We start from the raw sequence: 26766 nt of genomic DNA, 5'->3' as shown, positions 1-26766 counted from the left end.
CAGTGGCAGATTGTTCTTATGGATGCATGAAAAGTGTCTTATCAGTTCTTTTTCAGAGTTAAATTGTGTTTATTCAGAAACTATAGCACTGGTATGAGTATTGCAGTTTTCTGCTAGCACATTTATATAACCATCAAATTGCTGCAGTGCAAATCCAGAGCTATTCAAAGCAGATCTTCTGTAGGAGTTTAACTCCAGGGGTCTGCATGTCTATGTTAGTCTGAGTCATAAAGCACTGAATTAAAATGTGCACCCTTGACTTTTGATTGCCCCAGAAAGCAAAAGAGTAGGGAAAAACTTTGGCTCACCACCACCAGTTTGTTTAAATTGCAGGCTGTTTCATATTGAGATCAACAAGAAAATATCCTGAAAATGTGTTCCTGAAGAATTCAGCATATTGCAAGAGTCTCCTTTCCTAAACTAAAATCATATTTAACTTCCAAATACATAATACATAACCTGCTTTTGATTTCCTTTAGAAATCCTTGGGATTTTAATTCGGAATAAAGACTAGACCTTAACCTGCCCTCTTGCATGGGTTTGAGATTTGTGATTTTCTGTGATAAAGGGGAAGGCACAGACTCCCAGCATCTTGCTGCATCCACAGCAGACCATGACTGGGGGAAAGAGATGTGGTTTGCCCTGTTTAAAATGTAACGTGCGTGTCTAAATTCTGAGGATCTCCTACATAACAATTTAGGGCGTGAAATTACCAAGGAACTCTGTTTTCACGATCATTTATAACAAATTTAGCCAAAATCTGGCTAAAAAAGTGACTTTCCACTTGCTGAATATGGATATCCATGAGAGGTGTAAGTGTGGCACAGCTAACCCGTGCTCTGGTTAGTGATACTCTGTCCCTGCTTTGCTGGCCCTGCAACTCTCTCACTCCATGCTTGTGATCATTGTCAGGGGAGAGATTCATTAGTTCAGTAGGGTTTTTTAATTGAGAAAATAACTTCTTTTGGTTAAAAAGCCAGAAGCTGGCATTCCCACCTCATCCAGCCTAATCCTGGCAGGAGTTAGGTGAGCTCCACCGCATGCTCTGGGGTAACTGCAGGATGGGATCCCGTGCCCAGGCAGAAGGGGTGACTGTGAGCCTGGCTGGAGGAGTTCAGTTGGAGTTCAGTAGAAAAGAGATCTGAAGCAGCAGAAAATGGTGAGAGGTCATTATGCTGAAACAAAAGGTGGGGGCGGGGGGGGGAATAATGCCAGCTATAAAATATATTATGGAAGAAATTCTGTTAGTTTTTATAGATTTTATTTTTGAAAGATCTAAAAATAAAGTTTGTGGGGAAATTTTCTTGGATTTAGTTTACACAAGGATCTCTGTGCTGTTACAGTTAATGTAGAGAAGGAACACAGCACAGGAATAATCTATTACTGTTGTTGTTTGGTATAGTAAGTACAGAATAAGGAGGCCTGTTGCCAAAGAAGAGGAAATTGTATGTGTGGAATAAAAAGTCTTAACACGATTATCGGATTCTGTTTTCAGCAGCAGAGGCAGCACATTAAGTGTTCTGGTGTCTGTGGGCTGCATTTCCTGGCTACACTTGATTATGTTTCAAAACATGCCATATCAATTGCATTGCCCCATGTCTACCGCAGGAAAAATCCTTGCAGTATCACATAAGGAAGGGAAATATAATTTCATCTTTTGTCCCACCTATGGAGGGAGGAATGGCTTCCTCCTCCACAGTGCTTTCTGAGAGGATGGATTTGTTTCCCAGGTAGATGTTGCTTCTGGAGGATGTCTGAAAAAACATCCTGACAGTGCCATGGTACCACAGTAGTCACTTTCCATTGGAGCCTTATTACTTTGGTATCTTCCAGGGATGCAGCTCCACCTAAAAGATAAGGAAAATAACCTCCAGCTCTGTCTCTATCTTACTGTAATAAACAGGGGAACACCCACATCCCATTGCTACTGCAAGCCAGCTGTGGAGACTGGAGTACCCATGCTCTCTTGTAGGCAAGCTTTTTCAAAGTATTGTGTTTTTCAGGGGGTTTTGCTGAATTACTCACTGACCATGTTTCTTCAGTGGAGAAAAACTGTAAAATGTGGCACTATTTGCCTGTATGAGGACTCAGGATTATCCCCAAAGTCTTTAGCTCTGCTGTATCTGCGTGGAGACAGGTCCTGTGGTGTCTCAAACAACTGCCACACTGGAAACACAAGACATGCTGTTAAATATATGTAGTGCATGTAGGAGAAACCTCTGTTCCAAGAGAGCTTGGTCTTTGGTCTTTAATTTATACAGAGCTTTCCTCCTGTACCAGGGTGCTGTGAAAAAGAGAGGTGAGGAGGGTGTATTGCTGTGGTGGATGTGCCACCAGACTTGGGGATGTTTGTGTTGGCGCTGGAATAAGTGGGACCTTTTGCAGCACAGAGATCTGGGAGTGCAGCTCCTCTTCCCATTCTGGCTGTACAAGGAGCTCACATGCACAAGACAAAGCCTCCCTCACAGGGTCAGGGAGCAGTCAGCACTGTTGGAGAGACTTGGGAAAGGTAACTTGAAGTTCAGGGCACAAGCCATGCAATTTTTCTCCCCTTCTTCAGCTGCTGTCACAGAAGAACCAAATGGTCATTTCTGTTTGCTGTAGGCCAGAGATCCTTTATGCACTTCCAAGTCTTAAAACAAATAAAGTAAATCAATAAGGTGCTATCATGCTTTGCATGTGGGGTAATTAATTTATAAAGTGAAAACTGTTGGAGTTTCAAAGCAATGAATCAAAGATAATTTCATTAGTGACTGCCTTTATATTGTCCTCATTCATGGTGCAGATTGAGTGACATGAGTTCTTGTTAATGTGTTTGTGTAATTGTCAAATCTGACTTTTTTCAGATACTTGGAAGGAAACCATCTGCCTGCTGTGCCGAAGGGGCTCTCTGCCTTCAGACACCTGACACTGATGTAAGAAACACGTGGTTTCAATGTTAGGAAAATTGCATGACTCTTTCTGCACTATGCTGTTGGTGGAACATAAATAATTAGTATTTGGGGGGGGTGGAAAACACCAAACCCCAAAACCTTCTGTAATTTGAATTTGGAAAGAATTTCACGGTGGACGCTGCTGCCAATAAATGTTCATAAAGAGTGAGGTGCCTGAGAAGCCCCTTGCTCTGCAGGACATCGAGAGGATGAAACTCTCACACTGGCTGCTGCAGTTTCACTTGGCAGATTTATCTGTAAAGGTCATTAGCAGAGGAGACACATTAATTTGTGCTAGATGAGGCAGTATTTATAATGCTAAGGCAATGACAATTTGCATAGCTGTTTCTGCTGTGAACAGGCATCCAGATAGAGACACAGCTAGGCTTTGTTCTGTGAATTGCTCCCTGAAATACGCAGGAATGACATTTCCTGCCTCAACTATTTATCAGGAATTTTCAAATGCTGTTGCAATCAGCTGTGCAGATACTCCAGTCAAATGGGCTGGACTACCTCAGACAAAAACAACATGGAGGAAAAACTGGAATCCTTTGTTTTAAGAGTGTTTTTTATTTGGAAACATCTCTAATTTTGCTTTTCAAGGAAGACCAATAACAAAACAAAATGTTCTGGTCGAGCCTAAAAGACTTTTTAAAATGAAAAATGAAATTTTGTTCTAGTAGCTGTCAATATGAAGAGCATATGGAAATGGGGTGCCTAGATTATATTGCAAAGCAAGTTGGAATAGTAAATATTCAGCAGTATTTGTATCATTTATTCATTTGTTCTTTTCATTGAATGCTATATGCTGGAGGTATGCCTTAATATGTCTGAGCCTGAGGCTTTTTAGGGGAGTCTGATGTGCTTTTCCATTAAAGCTCATTCAAAACTGGTCAGAAAATACACCAGTTGATAATATGTGACTTTTCAATTTCTTCAAGCATTTGCTGTGCAGATATTATGTAATCTTTTAAAAAAGGCATATTTCATAATTCATACATGTAAATTTTATTTTCTCTGTGTGTTTCTTCAGTGATTTGAGCAACAACAGCATCAGTGTATTGGCCAACCACACCTTCAGCAACATGACTCAGTTATCAACGCTGTAAGTAGCCCAAGTTTTGATAACAGTTTTTTAATTGCTTTTCCAACACCATCTTAGCTGTTGAGCAATTAGTGTAGATCTTGTTGCTTAAGCATGTGGCTTTCCATGCTTCTCTGTGGTTGAATTAGTAGAGAAATAATCCAAGCCAACACAGAGTTGTGACTGTGCTCTCCCCTTCTGCAGCATCCTGAGTTACAACAGGCTCCGGTGCATCCCCGTCCACGCCTTCAACGGGCTCCGGTCTCTGCGAGTGCTGTAAGTGCAACTCCTCCAAAGCAGCTGAGCTGCAGCTGTGTTAGACTGCAGCTGATGGCAGGGAGGGTTTAATGGGCAGGTGGTCATGAATATTTTCACATAATTAGCTTCAATGTACTTGTACTCTGGTGCAAATTGCCTGGTGGAGGCCAGAGCAGGTGAGTGCTAAGGAAGCAATTATGTATTTGCAGGATGAGCAGCTTTTCTCTGAAAGCTCAGGTACAGGACCTGTTGTGAAAACAGGTCTCCAAAAGACTGCATAGAGTCTGCCTCTTCTGCCTGAACAATGTTTGGGTGTTCCACAGCAAAGGACTTTTCTCTTTGTCTGTAAAAACTTGGTTGTAGAGTGTGAGTTTCCATTGGATGCTTCAGCAAGAGTGTAGTTGTGGAAAACTCGTGCATTTTCAGAATATTTTCTACTGATTCAGATTTATGCAGGCAAGTTTTTACACAAAAGAATGCAATCTGAAGGGAAGTTAGAAGCCCCCATGCTAAATCAGTGAATAAATCAGGCCAGTGGCTGGGCACCAGTAATGTTGAGATGCCTGTCTCAAATGTCCTGAAGTTGTGAATGAAATTACACCTCATATTGAGTGGGGGCCTACTCAGAGACATCCATGTGTGGTTTATTTCTTGGGAGGTCCTTTTCTGTACTCTTCCTTTCTTTCTAGTGCAGCTGCTTTCAGCAGCTTTCTGGATTGAACCATTTGTTTACAATCTCTTGTTAAAGTCATCTTCATATTGTCTCAGAGTGTGGGCTGTGGGCCTGTTCCTCACAGCAAGAGCCTCCTCCCAGCTTTCCTCAGGCATCTACAGGACTGGCTCCTGCTTCTGTCTCATATTCACTGCCTCTCACCATCAGAAACAAACCCTGGGCTGGGTTTGCTCAGTTGCTTTTGTGGACACCTGGCCCCCTGTGCAGCTGTCAGGAAGGTGGAGAAGGCACCTTCCTCCCCACAGCCCAGAAGCACAAGTGGGTCACCAGGACTTGCACAGTAACTAAAGAGGATAAATTAAATAGCTTGTCTGTGGTGAGATTGTTCAATGTGCTGAAGGAAAAGAGCTCTGAACAGTCAAAGGTCAGGGCAGAGGAGCTGAAGGTTGTCCTGAGTGCTTTGAAACTTCACATTAGTATTTTCTCTGTTGAAAAAAAAAAAAACAATAGATGACATTCACATGCAGAAGTTTGTGTTAATTTAAAAAGCAGTGGTTGCTGTGCACTGACTCCATAAATGTGGAATCAAAGTGTCAACATGGACAGTACTGGGATTGTGGAAGCAATAAGGCAGAGCAGCTTGGCTGAGACCTTTCACTGTGGTTTCAGTGGTGAAACAGATATCTCAGTTTCAACCTCCCAAATTACAAGACAGCTTTGGATTCCCACTTTTCATTAGTAAATACGAGAAAGATACGTGATTTGGATTTGTTGTTTTAAGTTTGGCTTGGGATCCTGATTTCTAGTGCACTAGGATGGTCACATTTGAGCTGTTACATGAGTCCTGAAATTCAGCCACAGATTAATATATTCTGTTTCATGGCCAAATAAATTATTCCATATGGAGCTGTCTTCTGGCTTGCTTCTGATATGCAAGCTAGCTTGATTAAAGCTTGTGTGGGGCTCTCTACCCTGAATTACAGTGTAGATAAACCATGCCTCCCTCTTTCCAATAGCTACAATTTGTCTTTTCACTTCTGTTCTTGCTGGCCACAATATGGGCAGAAACAGAGGGCGGTATTCTAATGACAACTGTTGTTATTTTGGCTTTTTCAAATGATCTGCTAATCAAATTGAAAAAATATCTTCCTCTTTCAAGGGAGAAACTCCTCACTGCCTTGCACAGAGCAGTGAAATGAAGCCTAAATGGGAATCTCTGTTTGTGCTCCCTGCATTTGAAAGCCTCCAGATTGATTTGATTTATTATGGCCCACAAAACTCTGGTATCAGCTACAACTTTTGCCACGTGTCCTCACTGTTGCTACTAAAAATCAATTCTCCAAAGAGAAAATGGTTTCCAAGAGACAATATGAAATCTGTTATTGTCATTTTTTTATTATCCATGCTCTCAGGGGAACTTAAAAGAGGAAACATCAGCAAAACAATTTCCACCTTTTTTTTTAATACGAAGAAGATAGGGATCTCATTACCTTTGGCTGTGTGTGCCTTTGAAGGTAGCAGACCCTTCTCAGGAAGGTCTTCCAAATTCCTTATGTTTTCTTTATTTTTTGCCTCTCTAGTAAATGCAGTAAATAAGTGCTTTGAAAATCAGAATAATCACAGCTGCATGATGCACTTGGTCTTAGACAGATACTTCATTCTCTCTTCCCTTTCTTAGATTTTTCAGCACAGGCCCAAGTGAGAAAACTGCAGAGTCAACATGTTTATGTTTGAACCTTAATATCTATCAGTGTTTACACAATCAGGTCTTTAATCTCAGCCTTCACATGGTTTATCCACAACGGCAGCCAAAGGGTGCTGGGGAGCACACGACATAAAGTCTGGAGAATTTTTTTAATAAGCAGAAAGTGATATCAGTAGGTTTTTGAGCCAAAGCTATTACCGTGAAAAGTTGTGGGTTTGTTTTTTAGTTAATTTGTCCAAAGCTAGTCTTCTTAGAAACTAAATATAAACAGATTAAGGAAACTGAGATTGAGACAAGTTATAAGTATTAGAACTCTCTGGATGACCTGAACAGATTATTTTAAGGATTATTTTGTAATCACATATTTTTATATGTGACTTAAGAGGCAAAGTACAGAAATCAAAATACTTTCTAAGGTCACTAAATAATTGTCCATGTTATAGTTAGGGAAAAAAGGGATAAAATTACCTACTGAATATTCTATTAACAGATATTCTAGTTCTACTGAAAACTGAAGGATATTTCCTGCAGTTCAAAGCTCAGACAAGCAGTAGTATCTCTGCTGATAAAGCTGTCACCAATAATCTTCAGGCACAACTTCGGAACCAGTTTTTGCAATACACTTTCATTGGTGGGTGCTGCACTGATTTGACCTAAGAGAAGTATTTGTCTGTTTCTTTACTATTATTATTTTGCATCACAGAATGATCCCTTGTATTTATCCAGTCACTTTGTAAAAGCTCTGCTGTTGTGAGCATTGAGCAGTGACACTGTGGCTTCCCCCTTTCCCTGACATCCGAGCTGTGTCGGTTCCTGCAGGGTTTGGCACCCTCTGGGGCTCCCTGTAGGTGTTTGCCCTTGATGGGTTGTGGCTCTGTGAGCTCGACCCTTTGGCCACATTTCTGTCCTCACAAAAACACATCCCCCCTGTGTCTGTAGTAACCTAATGCTGTGGACAATGGGCTGGCATGCAGGACGTGGGAAGGGTTCGTAAAAGAAAAACAACCAGAGAACCCCAGCCCAAAAGGATATGTTGAATTAATTTCCTTCCCTGAAGACAAAGGAATAAAGTTAGTGAGATTCCATGGAGAAGGAAGTTTTAATTTCAAGAATTCTTGAGTGTTCTGTTACTCTGTCCTCCAGAGGAGATCCACATCACCTCAAATCCATACCCCTGCTGTGCACTAGAGTTTAGACAAGAGGATCCCTAGAAGTTGTGCTTTTGAGGGAGAATACACACATCAGTGTGTGTGCTTTAACTGTCCTAATGTTAAAATTTTATTTGACTATTTGCGGATAAGAATTTTTGGTATAAAAATGTGTTCCTGATGTAGATCCAAGAGGAAAGATTTTGTTGCACTGTTGAATTCTCTTGCCACTATTTATTATTGTGAGTTTTAAGCAGGGTTTAGAATTTGTCATTTAATTTTAGTTGCAGGAGTGATGATGTTGCTGACATGATTTTTTTTTATTAAAACACAAGCATTTGCATCCATGAAACACCTCGGTGTTTGGGACATGTAATAAAGCCAATCATTCTAAGGTTTTTATATTTGATGGGTTTAACTTCTTACAGATAAATGGCTATGTCATTCTTCAGCTTCTCTTGGATGTTTCCAATACACCTAGGAAAGAAAATGTACCCCTTCACAGGATAAACATTACTGATACAACCCAAAGATTAATATAAGTTCTGTCATCTGTTTACAGAGAATTGTCTTGCAGATCTTGAAGCCATTTAAAAGATCAGCAGTAAGCTCATTATGGGCAGCTGCTTATTTAAATGTGCTCATTTCCTTAAACACTGATGACAAGTGGATGGGTAGTCCTTCTCACACCAACAAAATACCCCTTGTCTAATAGCTGTGGGGTTTGTCTCAGTCAGTTGGTCATTCTATACAGAATGAGTGAGTGTGTTTTATCTGGAGTTACTGTGTGGGAGCTCATATCCTTCCTGTTCCTGTTCAGATTAATTTCTTGGAGATACACCCTTACATATGCCAAGTTATTATTGATAGTCAAAACCAAGGTATGCTTAAAAGAAAATTTCAGACTCAGGATGTTGGAAGGGCATCATGTAGATCCTGGTGCAGCTTATAGTGGTGTTAGGGAAGAAAGGTTGCAAAAAACAGGTGCTTTTGTTTTCATTTGGGACTATTGTCCATTTCCATGGGTTGAGATTTGGGTTGTTTTAAACTCAATGTTTCAACAATATGTGCACTTACAGAAATAAAAGATGTGACTGCTGTGTCAGCAAATCAAACAGTAAGTTAGAAAATGAATGACTTAAGGGCAAGAGCTGCTACAAAACACACAGCAGCTCTCTGTTTTCCACCCTCCTCTGCCATGTCTGGAGCACTGACGGTAATTCCCATTTACGTTTCCCCACACACAAATGTATATCTCAGAAAAGAGATAAAGTGGGTGCTTAAATTGTCCTGGAAACAGTGGAGAACCCTTTCACTCCTTTCAGGGGTCCTGAAAATGCTGCTAAAAAATGATAGTTCCTTTGCACAGGGTGAATAATGTCCTAAAACTGATTTCAGGTGCTTTCCTTGGTAGCACAGAGAGGTATTCTCTACTGTAAGAACGGGAAAGTGTGGCTGTATTTACCCTTGGGGACCCTTGGTCTCTCTCCTAGGATCTCTCTGCAGTCAATACCTAATTTAACTTTCACAATTCTTATTTCCCCTGCTCTGTCTCTGCTGTGCTTCTGGCTAATGGGATTGTATAAGAGAGCACAGGTCTGTATGTGAGGGTCTGCTTGTCATCAATACAGTTCTGGTAGCATAAATGGTATGTCACCTTTTTAATTTTACAGCAGTACTCACCAGCAATTCTGATTGCATCATTGTTTTCAATGCCAGCATTTAGAGATAGTAGTGATAAAGCGTGGAAGTTCATGAGTTGTGAAACTCATAGAAACTCTCAAAGAATCAAAATTAAATACCCTTTTTAAGCATCAATTCCTTCAGTTGCAGGGAGCAGACAAAATACTGTGGTTTGATACCTTCCTGCTTCTCCCCCTTCTAGGACACTCCATGGAAACGATATTTCCAGTGTTCCCGAAGGTTCTTTCAACGACCTGGTGTCCCTGTCCCATCTGTAAGTACTTCTGCCTGGGTTCATCTCTTTGATTGATGGTTTCAGATTTGTAAAGCAGTGCATGTTGGTACCAGTGTAGGATTGCATTGCTTTTTTGTTTTTCCTGCTCACTTTCCGTAATGTGCTCTGGATATTCATAGTGCATCAGTTCAAAGGAAATAAAAAAATGCTAGAACCTGTTGTTATTAGTTATAAAAATATTTTCTTAAGGAAAACCAAATGAGCAAGTGTGACAGTTTTCTCTGCTGTGGACTTTGTGTTTAAAGTTTTCTTTCAGCATTGTCAATGTGAAATGCAGAGTGTATGATGGTCTGAGAATGAGACAGGAAACCTCCCACAAAGAGCAAATATTAAGCAAATGTGAATTCTTTGCTTAATAAGTGTCATATGTTTTGCATACTGAAATGTTGTCAGTATATGGACTTGTTGATGAATCACTGCTGCAAGACATATATATTTAATCACATGGAAATTGGTCATTTCACAGCATTCATACTTCGTTCCATAGTTTGCAAAAATTATTAGACATTCAGCTTTTTGAGGAAATCACCGTTGTGCTGGTAAAGGGCCAGGAGACTTTCAAATGCAGTTTAGCTGACGAAAGAACAGACAAAGAGCTGCAATGGCTCCAAACTAAACTTGAGTGACCAGAAAATGCTTTTTCACTGAGGTAGTGTGTGCTCCTTCACAGTATTGGGCAATAGATGTAGGAAAAGTGATTTTGTGTGGCATATTTCTTGATTACTATCCTCAGTTTATCAGAGGGTTTGTCTTGGTCCCTCTGAGAAGCGAGTGGTTTCATAGGCTGATACAGATGTTTTCTGCCCTGATGCTGATGTACACATGTGTGCATTTAACACAGGTTTATATCTATTTATTGTCTCTTTTCAACCTTTAACATGCCCTCCAGAACACTTCCCTGAACACCAGATTCAGCTGGATATTTAGATATTTTCTGGATAGCAGATACATCCCTGGGCTTTATGTTTCTGTGTAGCTTCTGTCTCTGTTCCTCTCTGGACAATAAAAAAAAAAATATCTCGGATTGGTAGTGACAGAAATCATGACAGCAACTTGGGCAACTTGAGCAGAGAAATAATCTTCTCTGTTTCCAGCTTACACCTTGGTATCATTGGTTTTGTGCAAAATGTATTTGTTTTTCCTGTTCCCAGTTTAGTCAAGTCATTTTGTGTGTTTGGGATTGAAAGTCTGACTGAGCTGAAGCCGTGCACCTCCTTCTGGAAGTGCAGTGACACCTCCCATACTGGGAATCTGGCTTCTGGGGGTATTTTTAGAACTCAAGAAATAAACGTATCGTGTCCCATTTGTTTGGATTTCCCTCAGGGTTTGCATTAAATGAAGTGCAGATTCAGTTTTCCTGGGTAAACCGTTCACCTTAGGGAGTGATAAAAGCCCCTTTGGCCCAATACAATCTCTGCAGTCTTTCTGTTTAGATATATGTGCTGCCAGAAATGTAAAATACACAAAGCCCAAATGAACAGTAATAAATAGGATCCATAAAATAAATAAGACCTGTCTGGGGTGTAATTTGCGCAGTTGAGCAGTTGAATTTTACAGTGCAATAGTGCTCTCCAGTTTCTTAAAGAGGATCCTGAAACTTTTAGCAACCACAATGAATTTTTTCTTCACATGCCAGAAAAAGCTGTGCTTACTCAAACCTAGTCATATATAATTGAAAATAAATGCATTTTGAGCTCCTCCTGATATATAGATCTTCAAGGAGAAAGCATGCACTTGGAGTCAGTTTGAAAATGATAGAAGGAGTTGCTACCCATCAACCTCTTAAGGCATGGAAGAACAAAAATTTTTCTTAACTGTGCAAGGTGTGTGGCTGAGGGTGGGATTGGTGTTCTGGCAGAGGCGAGCTGAGTACCAGGGTGTGGATCAGGATGGTCAGCCCAGGCCTCCTGTGTCAGGACAAGGGGGACATCAAACTAGCTTTTAGAATTGCAAAGAGATGTTTGTGTAGCATAGACAAAAGTACAGATTTTAGTCGGACACTTTTGCAGCAGTTTTGAGTTGGTCTGTAATTGGAAGAACAAAAGGGAAATCTAGATGATCCAATCACTTTCTCCATAGCTGTTTAAAGCCTGTAGGAAAATATTCACCAAATTTCTTCTACGTCGTAAACATCATCTCCCTGAAATGGAAATATTATAACAAACTGTGTGGCTTTAGCTCACTAAATTTGGAGGTAGGTTTTTATGTGCTGTACCCTGCTTTTTTTACTATTTATTACTTTATTTAGTTGAATCCTATAATTGTCTATTTAAGCCATGACTCTACTAATGTTTTTAGTCCAGGGCAATGATAAGAATGCTACAGCACTACTGTAGGATCAAGTATAATGTTACTTTAAAAGAATCCAAAATCTGCTGGGATGGAACTGGGATGCAGTTCCTGTCGTTGCTGTCCTCACCATTCTTTGATTCAGTGTCCCAAGTACTGCCCACGCACAAGCTGACCCTGGGGCACTCCAGGAATTCCACAAACCCTAGGGAATGGATGATGTTGGGTACAGCAGGTATTTCCAACATATTTGCCATACAGTGGGATTCCTAATCCTGCTGAATCGTCTTTACTCCAATTTTTATTAACTACCTGTAAAAATAAACTGTCCTGTCCTCTGTTTTTCAACATTATCACAGATAGAGTTTTTTAATTGACTTTATTCAGAGTTGCCTCTGAAACAAAATAAGTGTCTGAACAGAAATATCTGCTCAACATTTTGAAAATGCTGCTGGTATTTCCTTACAAGGAAATTCAGGGTATTTCCTTACAGCGCAAGATATTTTTACCTTCTGGAAATATTTTGCTATAATGGGCAAAGAAATCAAGAAAGTATGTTAGAACTCATGAATTAAAATCTGATAATTATCTCTAGTTCCTAGAAATAATTGCTTTAAAAATTAAAAAAAAAAAACCAAACTCAACCCAACTCAACCCAAATTCAAGGCAAAAACCCCAAAACAAAGTACAAACCACAACCAGAAGTGTGGAAGGATACATGTGATAATTTCTGAAGTTGTCAACAATGTTATTAGTAATCATTTCTAGTGACTGTAGAGCAACTGTGTTTCTAATGTAGTTTATAAATATTAATTAACATGGTAACAATCTTTCCGTTGTCCTCCCACTCACATTTTGTATATGGCAGTTGCTCAACACTAAAAATTTCTCAGCTTTCACTGCTGCATTTTGTTTGACCTTGGACAAGTGAGCCAGTTGATCAGTTACAGGGTGAAAAAGTCAACCCAGTAGTTTTTTTCCATTGTAAGCAATGGATTTACAGGAGGAGTGGATGGATATTTTTTAATGCAGAGCTGCAGTACACATTTAATTTTGATGAATGAGCCCCAGACAGGGTTTGAACCTATGAACTCTCATTATGAATCTGTCTAGGGCACAGTGGGTTCATTAGTCACTCCAATAGAAATGTATCAACAAATTTACTGAGGTTTCTGTCTTAATATCCTGCCTGATATGTTTTTATTTGAAAGAAGCTTGAGTTTAAAGTAGCATCTTAAAAATAGTTTATAGCATATGCAGAAATTTTGAAGTCTAAAAACCAATTTGAATCATTGTTTTCTTTAGTATCTCTTCCTTGTGCTATTCTTTATTTAGTTTATTTTCCTCTGATGGCAATTCAGGTGTTGTACAGCTGAAGTCTTACGTTGACTTTGAGCAAAATAAATAAAGACTTTCAACATAAATTTCTTCACATTTTCAACACATAGTTGTCTTCAAAGTGACTTTTCTGAAGTCTGAACTTTGTAATTGACTGATTTCCTGAGAAGACACTTTCTTTAAGAGAAAGAGAACTACAAATGAGTAAAGGTAGCACCAAAATTTAAGGTTAAAAGGTTGGTTTTCTTTTGGATACATGTCCATGAATAAAGGGAAAATTCTCAGAATTATAATTTCACTGTGTAATTGCATCTTCTTCAACTATTTGACCGAACTCAAATGATGGGTCAAGCAGCAAATGTGTTTTCAAAGTCATAAATAAACTTAGCAGACACTGGATTGCAGTTTGGAAAATGGAGGTATCCTCTGCATGTGTGCTTTGTCTGGTGAGGAGTCATAAGTGTGGGCCATCAGATCCAAACTAAATTACAAAATTCAGTGTTAGAATATGCTCAGGAAGGACAAAGAATTAAATAAAGGGAATCAATGTGATAAATTTGATGAAAGCAATATGTCTGGTGACATTGCTCAAGCACAATTGTTTGAAAGAGGGATTTCTTCTAAGGTATTTACACAACTTCCCTAACTAATGATGGGAAGAAAGGAGAAGAACAGGAATACTGCAGGAGATTAATCTAAAATCCTTCTGAACCCTCATCAGATCTTTCCCACATTGTGAAACAAAGCGTCACTGTAGAAGTGTAGAATAAAATGTGCCTCGGTGAGATCAGAGCTGTTATCTTTGCCAAATAACCTGTGCTCATTGCTTTGCACCCCAAGGGCTCTGGGCACCAACCCCCTGCACTGCGACTGCCACCTGCGCTGGCTCTCCGAGTGGGTGAAGGCGGGATACAAGGAGCCCGGGATCGCCCGCTGCCGCGGCCCCGAAGCCATGGTGGACAGGCTGCTGCTCACCACCCCCACCCACCACTTCCAGTGCAAAGGTAGGAGCCAGCTGGGACCCTCTGCCCTGTGCTGCCCACAGGGCTTTAGTTTCACACCCTTGGTTTTGTGTGTTCACAGGGCAGTTGGGTTTGGGTTTCGTTTTCTGAACCGTCGCGTTCCTTCCAAGTTGCGTTTTCTTGTGTTCTTCCCCAAAGTGCAGTTAACTGCTCCACTGGCAGGAAAACCAGGGAGCCTCAGAGCAGGGAGTGTTCCTGATGCTCACACCAGGTTATGTAATGGCATGTTAGTATGTAGGGTGTTGTTAGAACTTCTTGGAACAAATAATTTGTTTTGGCCTGTGACTTACCCCAAAAAAATTTGGGAAAATAAGAGTTGTTATAAAAACATAGAGAACTGTAGTTATTACGTACATTTACATGAAAACTGAGGAACTGAGAATTCTTCCGGAAAGCAAATATTTACCAAAAGTACGTTTTCATCTGCTGATCTGCAAACTGTTCCCATCAGCTGTGATTCAGAAACTGCAGATTATGGAAAACGTGTCATGTCCGAATTCAGTGTGCATTCATTCAGGAGAGGGCTGAGGTGCAGCTCTGAACAATTTGGGGTACTCAGTGACAGGAGTGTACTGTGTTAGAGAGCAGTCAGGCATGATAAGGAGCACACTTTTTGTGGATTAAGTAAGGAGCTCATTAGTGAGTTGAGATTAAGACGTAGCTGGATGTTCTCATAAAAAAAAAAAAAAAGTTAAGGAGGTTTTCTTAGCTTACCAGCAAGTACTTGAAGATGGAGCTATGTTTATAGTGGAAAAGATGGATCAGTAGCCTCTCTTAGAAATGGAAATGAGGGCATAAAGCCTGTTTTTATGTCTCTCAGAGTGCCATGCCCATTTACACTACTGCCTGGCAGGGTGATTTTATAGGTGCTGGAATTAAACTGCTGAACAAACAAATGATGGTGTTGGGGTGAGTTTAAAACACAGGTTCCCAAGGCTGAGCTGAATTTTATGTCCTTTCAAATATATCTTTAATAACTGTAACCTTATAATTTAATTACTTTGAAATGTCAGTCTCAAAACTATCAGAACTCTGACCATAACTGTCAAACCACAGACTTTGCAATAGTCTCTTAAATGTGAAGTACAAATATAATAAGTACTAAAAATACCAAATAATGCACTTGTTCCCATGACATGAACCAAAGAAAATAATTGATTTTGTACATTAAACAGGGCCTGAAAACTTAACCAGAAAGAGAAGCTGGATGTCTTCTTCATTCTGAACCTGTGATAAATCAATAGTTGCACTCATTTCCTCTCTAAACTAAACAAGCAACTCTTAGGCAAAAGATAAGTAAATCTGTGATCCAGGATATTAGATGTAGTTGTATGCTTCTTATGTAAATATTGGATTGGTCCACTAGAAAGCTGGTGTGCTTTCTAATATCCTAAAGGTCTCCATGGCTTGCTTTATCTGAACAGAAAAGGAGAAAAAATATGTTGATTTGGAGTTGGTCTTAGCACAAGCAAAATCTGTGGAGGGTCTGGACAAGTGGCAGTAAAGGTCAAGAAACTCCAGGACCTAGAAAAATTCACCTTTGCTCATCACAGTACAAATATTTTGGAAACCAGTGAACGATTTGGCAGTCTCACTGTACCCCTTTCCCATTTCAGGGAGTGCTGAGCCCCAACTCCCCAAACCCCTGGGTCCCAGCATCAAGAGTGTGCCCGTGCTGGGCTGGGTACCTTGAGCTGCTGCATAGAGGTCACGCTCAGATGTCCTCTGGGACCTCCAGGAACTTTTACATTAGGAAAAAGAAAAAAGTATTTTAACTTATTCTTGTTAAAAATATGGGTTTAGCCTGTGAGTGAGCAGGAGATTATGTCTCAGCAGAGCCAAGAAAATAAAAGTGTGTTATGTGCAAGTCATGCAAACTCAGCTCTGCTTTTTATTAACTTGCCCTCCCAGCTATGCAGTAGAGGAAAGGAATGTGCTGGGCTGAGGGCATTTTGCTATATGGATTTATAAATCAAATCCACAAGGGCAAAGTAATGAACTACTTAACTGCTAGGAACTAACACTGTTCTTATTAGCTCCTACATTGATTGGCTTTGATCTATGCCATAGAAATAAATGGAAAATGTACATGTCTTATGAAATAAATAAATAATAGAACGAATTTCGTCTCACTGACCTCTAAATCTAAAAGAGCAACACTGCTGCCTGTCTCATGAGCTCTCAGAGGAGCCACCTTTGTTTATTCTTTGTCTATTTTACCATGAAGACAACTGTAACTCAGATATGTCACATTCCAGCCCCGCTCATTGCCAGGAATTCAGGTGTGATTTCCTCTTGCTGTCCTAACTCCAAGGTAAAAACATGTATGGCATGTAGGTAGACATAAACACAAAGATAGAATAGGATGACAATAGTCCTTTATTTAATTTTGGGATTTTTTTCTTCCTGTGTGTTTTTCCCCCATTACTGCACATGGCACTCCCAGTCAGTCCCTGGTGGCACCACTGTCACTACAGGACCAGGACACAGCCCAGGTGTTGTCACCTGAGACCCTTCAGTTCCCATTCCTGCCATGTTCTTACCCCTGCTGGTGCTCTGCAAGTGTTCAAAGTAAACAGTGAAGGTTTATTACTCATGCAGGATGATTCAAAGCAAATCCCAGACTGGAAGGGATTTTTTCATTCCTAACTCATTCCTAACTCATTCCTAACTCATTTCAGTTCTAACTCATTCCTAACTCTGGAGCTCCACCTTCTCTTGACCATCAAATATAAGCTTCTTTTCTTCACTTTCAGGATGTTTCACAATTTACTCCTTCTTACCATTTATCATGCAGTAACAGAAGCTCTGTGCCCACTTCTGATTAGTACAGGACCAATTTTAAATTATTTTTAAATACATTCCCTTAAAAATGAAATAAAATTATGTTAAGGTCTTTACTGCCTGATATAATTTAAGCCACTTTAAAGTGCTAGGTTTTATTTTTTATACATAAAAGCCAAGGAGTTAATACTTATTCGTATTTGAAATGTAGCCACTTGAAAAATCACCGTGTTGAAATTGTGACTATACCTGTGACTATACCTGTTACTATAACTGCCTAAATTAGCTTTCTGTAAAATCTCAGCCATAAAATATTGATTGACTTGGGACCCCAAATGTAATTAGTGTTGTTTTAGTCTGTGTTTGTTTTCCTGCTCACCTACATACTTCACTACTTCTCTGGAAGATTTCTGCTAAAAATATGAGGTTTATTACATGGTTTAAATATGGCCATGTGTATTTACCTGCATGTATTTACATCTGTGCATATTTTGCTTTATTGCACTTTTCTGAGGTGGCTCAGTGTTGATCATTCTTCTGGGTAGGGAAGAAAGTAAGTTTCAAACTCTGTTAAAATTAAGGATGGTAGAGAACTTTGCACCTAAATATTCCCATAGGCCTCTAACTAAATCTGTCTTGTGCATGGTTTTTATTTATGTTGTTGCATCTGCACTTTCATTCTTGTTATCAGCCATAGAAATGTCAGGTTACAGTTCCCTGGGGTTGCTGTTGCAGGATTTCCAGAGCTGAGAAAAGGAAAAATTGCTGAAAGCCATATATATATATATAACCCTCTCCCTGGAGGTTCCCAACATGCTTTTTTCAGAGCATATGTTTGCATCTTCAGGAGAATATAAGCATCATTGAGACTTGCCTAGCACTTGATTTAAGTACTTAAAGCCTCTCTGATCCCTGGGAATCCCATGGTGTCGTGCAGTGCACCTGCAGTTTGTGCATTTGCGCCAGTGCTTAGGAAAAAACGTTTGTGTGTGCATGGGAGGCGTTAATTTTGCAATCCAATTCTCTGCTAATGCTCTGTGCTTGCCTCTCCAGAGCCAGTGGATCTCAGTGTTGTGTCCAAGTGCAATCCCTGCCTCTCCAACCCCTGCAAGAACAATGGGACATGCAGCAGTGACCCAGTGGAGCTTTACCAGTGCACTTGCCCTTTTGGTTTCAAGGTATGACTCCAAATGAGCTACACGAGAAGCGAGGAACTGTTCCCCTTCACTTGTGTTTTTTTAATTGTTGTACTGTGAGAAGTTAATTTTACAGGCACCTGGCCTCCAAAGTTGCCTTGCTCAAGCAGGTTTGTGTGTGAATTTTCACCTGTGCCCTGCTACAAATTTCATCCCCTGCAGTTGGAATGGCTTTGCTTTGTGCTGTGACTACACAGTTCATCCTGAGAAACTGGCTCTGGCTGACCCTCTTTTGAGCAGGGTGGTTGGACTTTACAATCTCCAGAGGTCACTTCCAGCCGTGGGCATTCTCTGATTCTGTGATGTAGATATCCATGTAAAATGGCAAGTTGGTTTTATCCTCCTTTTAGTTTATTTTTTTTTCCAGCAACAAAATCACCATTTCATAGGCTTCCAGCCAAAGGGAAGGCAGTTCAGATGAGAATGAAGGGCCAGTTTGGTCCACAGTGACAGAATGTTGATACCTGGTAGTTTACATCCACCTTACACAGACTGATGAGCAGAAAGGTGATCACTGATCAGACACAACCCCTAAATCAGCTGTCTCTGAATTCAGAGCACTCATGTCCATAGAGGGATCTGCAAATACGAATCCTGTGGATGCCAGTCAGTGTGAGCAGTGCCAGCTTCCTGGTAACACATTGGGAAATGGAGAAAGGGTCACTGAGTAAAGCAGTTTCTTCAGTAGTGATGGATAACTCCCCTTGTTCACACTGCACTGTGAGAGTTTAAGGACACCAGGGCACTGTCTTAGAGCTGATGGAGCTGGAAATCTAGCTCAGGAGTCAGTAGCTGAAGGATTAAGTGTAAGTAATAAATGAGGCATATGATCTGTTCACAGCCTGGGGGGTTTCAGGTGTTATGGCCAAAGTAGGCTGCATCCTGCAGATTGGGATTTTATTTGCCTCTTTGGATATTTCTTACAGTCCTGGTCAGTTGAAACAGATGCTCATAAAACACAAAGTAATAAGAATTATAGGGGAGAAAAAGGAGGGCAAAACCAGACATAGGTGTGGGAAGTAAGCACAAGTATCTCTGTGTTACATTTCAGGTAGGATTTAGGAATTAATTGGTTGTGATGATATCACCATTTCCCTTCTCTGTTTGCCTGGGATACATCCCAGAGTAATTGCAATAGATCCCTGAAACACTGACAAAGGGAAGATATAAAGCTTATTTCTTCTATTTCACCCAGTGCCCCAACACTTAGTACTCAAGGATAATAACACTTCCCCTAAATAATTGAAAAAGGCATTGGAAATTTCCTGTAATTAAAAATCTTTCTACCCATTGGCATATCAACCAGAAACTTTTCTAGGATTTAAAAGACCATATCGTCAAAAATCTGTTTACCTGAAACTACTTGATAACAACCTGTTTATCTCCTCAGGTTAACAAGAGAATGGTCATTTTAATTTGATTTTTAACATAAATTAGGTGGAATTCTTCAGGTGGGAACTTGAAAAGTAAATTATTTCAGAACCAGCAGGAAAACACATAAATCTTTGTGTATATCTTACTCTGTAAGACAAGTATCATGAAGCAGGTGTCCAGGTTATTCTAAGTAAAAATGTGTTATGAGTATATCTTCTTTTTTGGCCCTTAGATTTTTGTTTGCTGGTTGTTCTTTTGGTTTTTTGCTGTATTCCTGATTCACAAAGTCACTGGTATAGATGCATTTATACTGCTAGAAGACACAGTTATGAAGGGAAGATTTATCTAAAAGAATAATCAAGAATAATCCTCTAGTTTATCAGCACACTGTAGTGTGCCTTAAGCCCCAGGATGCATCGTTTTCCTTGGAAGGGTTTTGGTAAATGCCTGATGTGACTCAGTTTAAACATCTCACAGAGCATCCAGCTTTGCTCCTCTCTCACTTTCTCAGGTGACATCAGTGTGTGAATGCAAACCCCAAAACCACTGTGAGCTTGTAAGCACCAAGCTGCCAGCCAAGCGTGGCAAAGAGCAAACAGAGCAGGCATGGCACTTGGAGCAGGGTTTAAAAATACTGACTGGATAACAGCTCAGGGAGAATTGGTGGAAATTTAATAAGCAAAAAAAGAACTGTGTGTCTTTACCACAGGTTTTTGAATAAAAATGAAATATGACAGGTCCAAATGCAAACCATATGAAAGGAGCACTCTATCTACCACGCAGTTCTCCACCAGAGATTCATGCTAATTCAATAACAATACCTTGCTTCCTTCTCACCAGCCAGCACCAAACAGCTCCATCCATCTGGAAGCTATTTCCCAGACCTTGATAAATTGCCCTAAATCTGCCCTCTCAGCATTTGTTATTCCTTGTTTGATGTAGATTTTCAAAAAATCCTGTGTGGAAGAGTGCATCAATAAAGTGAAAAACCCACCCTTTTCCAAATTTAAGCTGACGGCTTCATAATGTTCCCTGGACAGGGACAGACATTACAAGCAGCTTTCTGGGGTTCCTGTGCTCATGCCAGCCTTCAGAAAAAAGGGCAGCTAGCAGAAAGTCACCTAAGTTGCCAGTTGCCAACGTGGTGCCTGATGAATCAGGATGCTCTACCAGTTAACTGCATTCTCAAAAGCCTGTGGTCTGGTTTTCGCTGTCACACTGATGACGGTTCCATCTCTTACTTTTCATGCTCACAGAGATGTTTTTGCTATTGAATGTACATCTTGTGGGGCTTTTAGCCATATGTGGTGCTGCCCTTGATGGTTTGGGTAAACTCAAAATGAGGTAAGTCATGGACCACCTGAGCTGCGAGGCCAGAGGGCCCCAGTGGTGTTTGATTAGGACAGAAACAGAGACTGCTCACTCAGGAAAGGCCAAGGCTGAGCTGATAATGATCTTTGCTGCTTCTCTTTCCATGAAATGAGTGATGAATGTGCTTGTTGAAGATAAGCCATGGTTGAAACAGTGCTGTTGTGGTTGTACTTTGGGGAGAAAGCCCCAAGGAGTGGGATATGGCACTTCTAGCATCTGGCAGGCTCATGAGCAGGAGCTCCAGGGTGCCACCAGTGCTGGCAGGAGCTGGCTCTCCATGTTATGAAACACACAGGCATAGGTGTCATTATCCAGTGGGTTGGGGTTTTTTTCTCTTCTCCATAGCATTCTTTGAATGATTATTTAGATAATATGTGTGGTTTAGATTGTAAAGTCTGATTGTAAGTAGAGAGATGGAGCTTTCTTCTGCTGGAAATGCTGCTGGCCACCTGTAGAGCCAGTGTGTGTGAGTGCAGCTGGGGCTGGTGCATAGATAACAGGAACCTACAGTTCATTTATTCTGTAGAGCATGTGGCTTATAAGTATTCCCATTGACATTGCAAAATTGAGTCCATGGGTGTTGGAATTCAAGAGATTAATCAAACTTGCAATCAATAAGCCATTGAAAAAAAATTCATTTGAATAACTAGCAAAAACTAAGGTGAGTGAAACCAACACTCAGTGTATTTTGCCATTGCTGTATTCTGAAAATGCCCTTTTGGAGTTTTTTGGCTGATTTTTGTCTTTTATACTTTCTTTTTCTTAAAACTGAGGTAGCAACAAATAGAGAATAATTTGCTTTCTTTCAAATAGAATTATTTGTAGAACTGGGGAAAGAGTTTAAAATACGCTTTTGTTTTGTCTGAAATGAAAGAACATTGCCAACCCAGATCAGGAAGCCCAGTGCCTGCCTAGGAATCTCCACAGCCTCTCTGATTGCTCAGGTAAAGGAGCTGGAGCTGCTGGAATGCAGATGTTTGTCACCTCTGGATTCTGCTGTTACTGACAGCTGTCTGAAATGGAAAGTGAAGATAGGTAAAATTGGCACAGCTCTTATCCCACACTCCAGGCACCAGATGCTGATGCACATCTATGCTCTAAGTTTTATCCAAATCTATTCACCTCCCTGTTGAGTTCAGCCAGTGTCCTGACTTCTCTTGCAGCACTGCAGTGTCTTGAGGGTTCAAGCAATTTCACCAATCATCCAGAATGACAGATACAATTGGAAAAATCCTGGGTAAAGCTCTTGGGCTTTGGAGAGATAGCTTTCTTTGCAGCCAGACTCTTGTGGTGGGAGGCATTATAGTGAAGCCAGAATGGTATTTAGTGAGGAAGCTGGCTCCAAAGTTCTGCTAGGAACTTGGCTCTTCCCCCTCCTCACCCCCTACGTCTGCTTTTCGTCCCTGGGAACAAGGTTAGAAATGGCAGAGCAGGATGTCTCTGGGGTGTGGGGGATTCACACATATCCTGTGTTTGCACTGATACAAATTCTGTGCCAGCACTTGAGGGGGTCAGTGTAGCTGAGCAGGAGCCGTGGCTGCTGAGCACAAGGCTGACAGAAGGTTTCCTCAGCACTGCTCCTGTGCCACTGGTGCTGCCCTGGCTGTATCCCTGGCTCGTGGGGATGCTTGTGGCCTTGCCTGTGCTTGGAGCACGGGAAGTTTGCTGTATTTGCACTTTGCCACGTCGAGGTTCTGCAGCACGACACAAATAATCCGTGAGAGCCCTGCAATAATGGCAGTGTGGGGAGGATTCAGCACAGAACTCAGCGTGGGTGTGGTGGTGTTTGCTCATCTGCAGCTACCTGGGGCAGCTCTCACAGCTCAGGGGCCAGACTGTGCTTTTATTCCAACGGGGCAGTTTCTCAGTGGTGCTGACTCGGGTGGGGTTGAGTAGATGTAACCCAGGGTAGAGTTTGGCTGCTGCTGCCTGGTTTGTCAGGCTGATTCTGTGTGCAAGCGTAGCTCTGTGCTTTTGTCTCTTTGCCTCTATTAATATACACGTGTGGGTCCCCATGTGCATCCTTCGGCACACAAATAAATCCCCAGGCTGGAGTGGCAAAGGGAGAAGAAATTGGAAGGGGCTCTAAGCAGCCTGCCCTCATCCACATGAGCCAGGAGAGCAAATGCCTCTCTCTGCCTCCATGTGTTGCTCTGCCCTGGCCTCTCTTCTCTCCCGGTGTCAGGGTCGGGGGAACAGGCACTGGAATGTCAGCTCAATGCCAAGTTTTCATGTAGAAGGAATCAGTGCAGCAAAATGCTGTTGGTGTGAGGTGGTTCTGCCTTGAACTTTCATTCTAATAAATTCTCCTGGAGTGTGTGTTTATGTGATCTGGGGTGTTTTATTTCTGTTTGATCATTTTAACTATATTGAAAATGCTTATTAATGAATGTCGAAGAAGCATTTTCCACTCATAGTAAAATAAGAGAGAAAGCCTTTAGGGATGAGAGGTAATGGGTGGCCACATAAAATGAGTAGATCTGTATTTATGTGTAGATTTTTAGGGCAAACACCAATGTCAGCAGTAGCTGGTTGCAATTTCATATAAAGCTCCTAGGGCAGAAAAAACTGCAGAAATAACTATATTTTCTTCCATGTGCTTATTCTGTAAAATTTACCATGCATCAGTCAGACTTTTGTTACTTTCTTTTTGCCCTTTTTGTTGTAGTAGGTCTAAAGAAAATGGAGATTTCCATGTGGAAGAGCATAAAATGAAAGGCTTAGGGAGGGATTACCGCCCCAGTTGCTGGCTGAAGGTGTCGAGGCAGGAACACACCCACCACAGGCCCTGTAAAAACCCACTCATGTAGTGTGGCAGGCCCTAATGAGGGCTCTTAACAGTAAAGCCAGCTCTGAAGAAGTATTTCCATTTTTGTTAGGCCAACAAGAAAGCAGATGTTGAGCAGCTTCAGGCATTTGCTCTGTTTGTGCAGTGCTGCATCAGGAGCTGAGCAGCTCAGGGGGATGGGGAGCTGTACCCACAGGTGGGCACTGTCATGTCCCTTCTGTTGGATGGACAATCCAAAAGAATCTGTGTGGATTATTCCCCCTCACTTTGGTTTTACTACTGTTTTCCTGGTCTAGTTCTAAATGAGTGACCAGACTTCCAATCTTTCTTTTCCCAGGGTAAAGGAGAAGTTTTTGTTGGCGTTTAGTCTGAATTTCAGGCTCTTGTTCTTATGTTTGTTTGATCCTATTACACTAAATAAAAATTTTTCTTCCTCTGTGGTTTGTCTACCTTTCAGGTGATTTCTGGTTGCTATAACTCTGCTTAATCAAGTCCTGTTTAACCAGGTCTTAATTTTCTGCATCCCACCATTTCTGCACGATTGAACCAGTTGACGTAGTTGGCCACAGCTGAAAATCCTTATTGTAGATTTCCTTGTGATTTTCTGTCATCTGTTATCCTTGAGGCTTTCTTGGCACCGATTTTACTCGATGAAATGGCTTTTGGGTTTCTTTTGTTGTCCAAGAACATGACCAGAGATTTTCCTGGGAGGTTGATTGCCTTATTTTCTCCTTTCCTGTGGTGATGATGGAATTGATGAAGTTGCTATAAGCAGGCTAAGATGAAAAGAAGAGTAAACCCACTCCTGTTAATAGAAATGATCTAATGCCAGACTCGTTTGGGAATTAGATTGGGATTAGATTAGTGTGTGGGGGTGAGTGCAAAAACACTGCAGGTAAGGTTGTCCCAAAGCTCTCTGACCCCCATGGTCCCTGGGGTCCCCTCCTGCAAAGAACCTCTGAAATAAATATTATGCTCTTGCTTGTTATTATAGTGGTCATGCTTCCCTTGTTTAGTAGTCTGAAAAATTCATGTGCACGTTTGATTCTGAAATCACTGCTGCCTGCCTGGGTTACCTGCCGGTTCAGCCCACTATCAGATTGATACCAGAAAGGATTGCTGGTGTCTCTGAGCTGGAAAACCTTGTAAGGGAAGCTTTGCAGATCTTCCATGAGCAAAGCAGATTACACTGGCATTTCTGCTGAAATAATGTGTACTTCAGTGTGAGACCTTTTATCAGCAGAGAGCTGTTGCAAACCAAACGCCTGCATCCTTAACAAACAGGGAAGTGCCAGCAGAGGGTTCTTCCAAGGGACTGTGACTCTTCCAGCATATTTAGCTCTATTTATTTCAGAAACCCAGTGAGCTTTTTGGAGAGATTTTTTAATCACATAATCTCTGCCTCATGTTAGGCTTCATTGGGTTTCTGCTTGTAATGTGTGCCTCCTCTCCAGGCAGGCTGTTCAGTAGCTTAAGTATTAGGCATAGTTAATTTAAAATACAACAATTATATTTTATTTTATTTCTTAAATCATATTGATAGTATTTTTGCTATCTGTATAAATGTCCAGTCCTTATAACTTTCTCTACAGAATTCACATTAAAAAAGAGGCACTGACTTCTGGTAGTATGAAAGGGAAAGTTTATTGTCACTGCAAAATATACTTCAAAATAAATTGGCACTTAAGTATTTGGAAGGTACTACAAACAGTACCTTCAGTTCTCATTCCTGAATACTGGTTGAATTAGAGACTACATCAGAAATATTCAGTGTTGGATTTACATCAAATATATTGGGCTGTATTTTATGTATAGAGTCAACCCTCAGCAAAATTAACAATTTTCAGTGCCCCTAATTTTCTTCTGCGTCTCCCAAAATGTTCACACAATGGTCTGGATCAGTCAGTTGTAACCTTGGAAGCTCTAGAGTACATGCCCCATCCAGTCTGGAACCTCTGGACTCATTTCAGACGTGTGCTGTGTGAATTGACTCCGTGATGGATTAATGACATATCTCCTGTCATTGATTAAAAGCCCAAAAGACCATTGAAACCCAAAGTGCTTATGTGAGGAGAGGTTTAGAAGGGCAATCAGGATTTACATGGTAATTAATGTAATTACAAAATAAACCTCAGATGTCCACAGAGAATTAAATTCCATACTCATAGGAGAAGAAACAGAGTTTTTAAAAAATAATATGATGAATCCTTGCACTTTGACTTTGACAGGCATATTCTTGATTACTAGCTGGAGAGGTAATGGAAGGTGTATTATACCCTGGAGGGTCATAAATCTTTCTGATTTAAATAAAATGAGGCTTAAGAGGGCAGAGCTTGCCTAATTTTCTATAAATTGACAATTGTGATTTATTAACAAGGACAAGGAAGTCACTAAGAAGTGCTGCTGCCATGGCCAATTATGAATTATATATATGCCAGATGAAGCTAGACTGGTACAGGAGGTAACTACACAGTGCTGAAGATGGTGGGGTGTAAATATTGTCTGTATTTTTACTTTGGATAATAATACTGAGAAAGTTTGCAGAGGGAGCTAAATCAGCTGAGTGGTGGGAGGGGCAGCACAAGAACAATATCAGGGTCTCTTCATAAGCTGCCTTTTGTGCCATTTAGCAAATAGTATTTCTCATGTTTATGAGCAGCAGGCAACTCTGTTGTAGTATGGATGTGTCAGTGTAAGTACAGCTGTATAAACAGCGATACTGAACTGAAAATATAAATCAGATTATGCTAGGTAAATTCAGATTTATATTAAAAAACTTTTATTCCAAACTAGAGGTGGGTGAAATAAATTAATTTTTTATGTTA

The 26766-nt window shown here is 40.7% G+C and overlaps 1 protein-coding gene across 1 annotated transcript in view; it reads left to right on the top strand.

Moving 5' to 3' along the window:
• Nucleotides 1–26766, top strand: part of SLIT3 (slit guidance ligand 3) — a gene marked incomplete at both ends in the record, with an annotated part of 466119 nt that overhangs the window by 384295 nt on the left and 55058 nt on the right. Inside the window, 6 exons of the mRNA XM_082291121.1 lie at nucleotides 2847–2915; nucleotides 3967–4038; nucleotides 4222–4293; nucleotides 9687–9758; nucleotides 14247–14410; nucleotides 18266–18390. Of these exons, the coding sequence (XP_082147247.1) occupies nucleotides 2847–2915; nucleotides 3967–4038; nucleotides 4222–4293; nucleotides 9687–9758; nucleotides 14247–14410; nucleotides 18266–18390 (574 nt within the window). The remainder of the gene's footprint in view (nucleotides 1–2846; nucleotides 2916–3966; nucleotides 4039–4221; nucleotides 4294–9686; nucleotides 9759–14246; nucleotides 14411–18265; nucleotides 18391–26766) is intronic.

The sequence above is a fragment of the Coloeus monedula genome (genome assembly GCF_965178545.1).
Source record: "Coloeus monedula genome assembly, chromosome: 15".
NCBI classification, from domain to species: domain Eukaryota; kingdom Metazoa; phylum Chordata; class Aves; order Passeriformes; family Corvidae; genus Coloeus; species Coloeus monedula.
The sequence above is the reverse complement of the archived record's forward strand: the minus strand, read 5'-3'. Positions and strand labels throughout refer to the sequence as shown.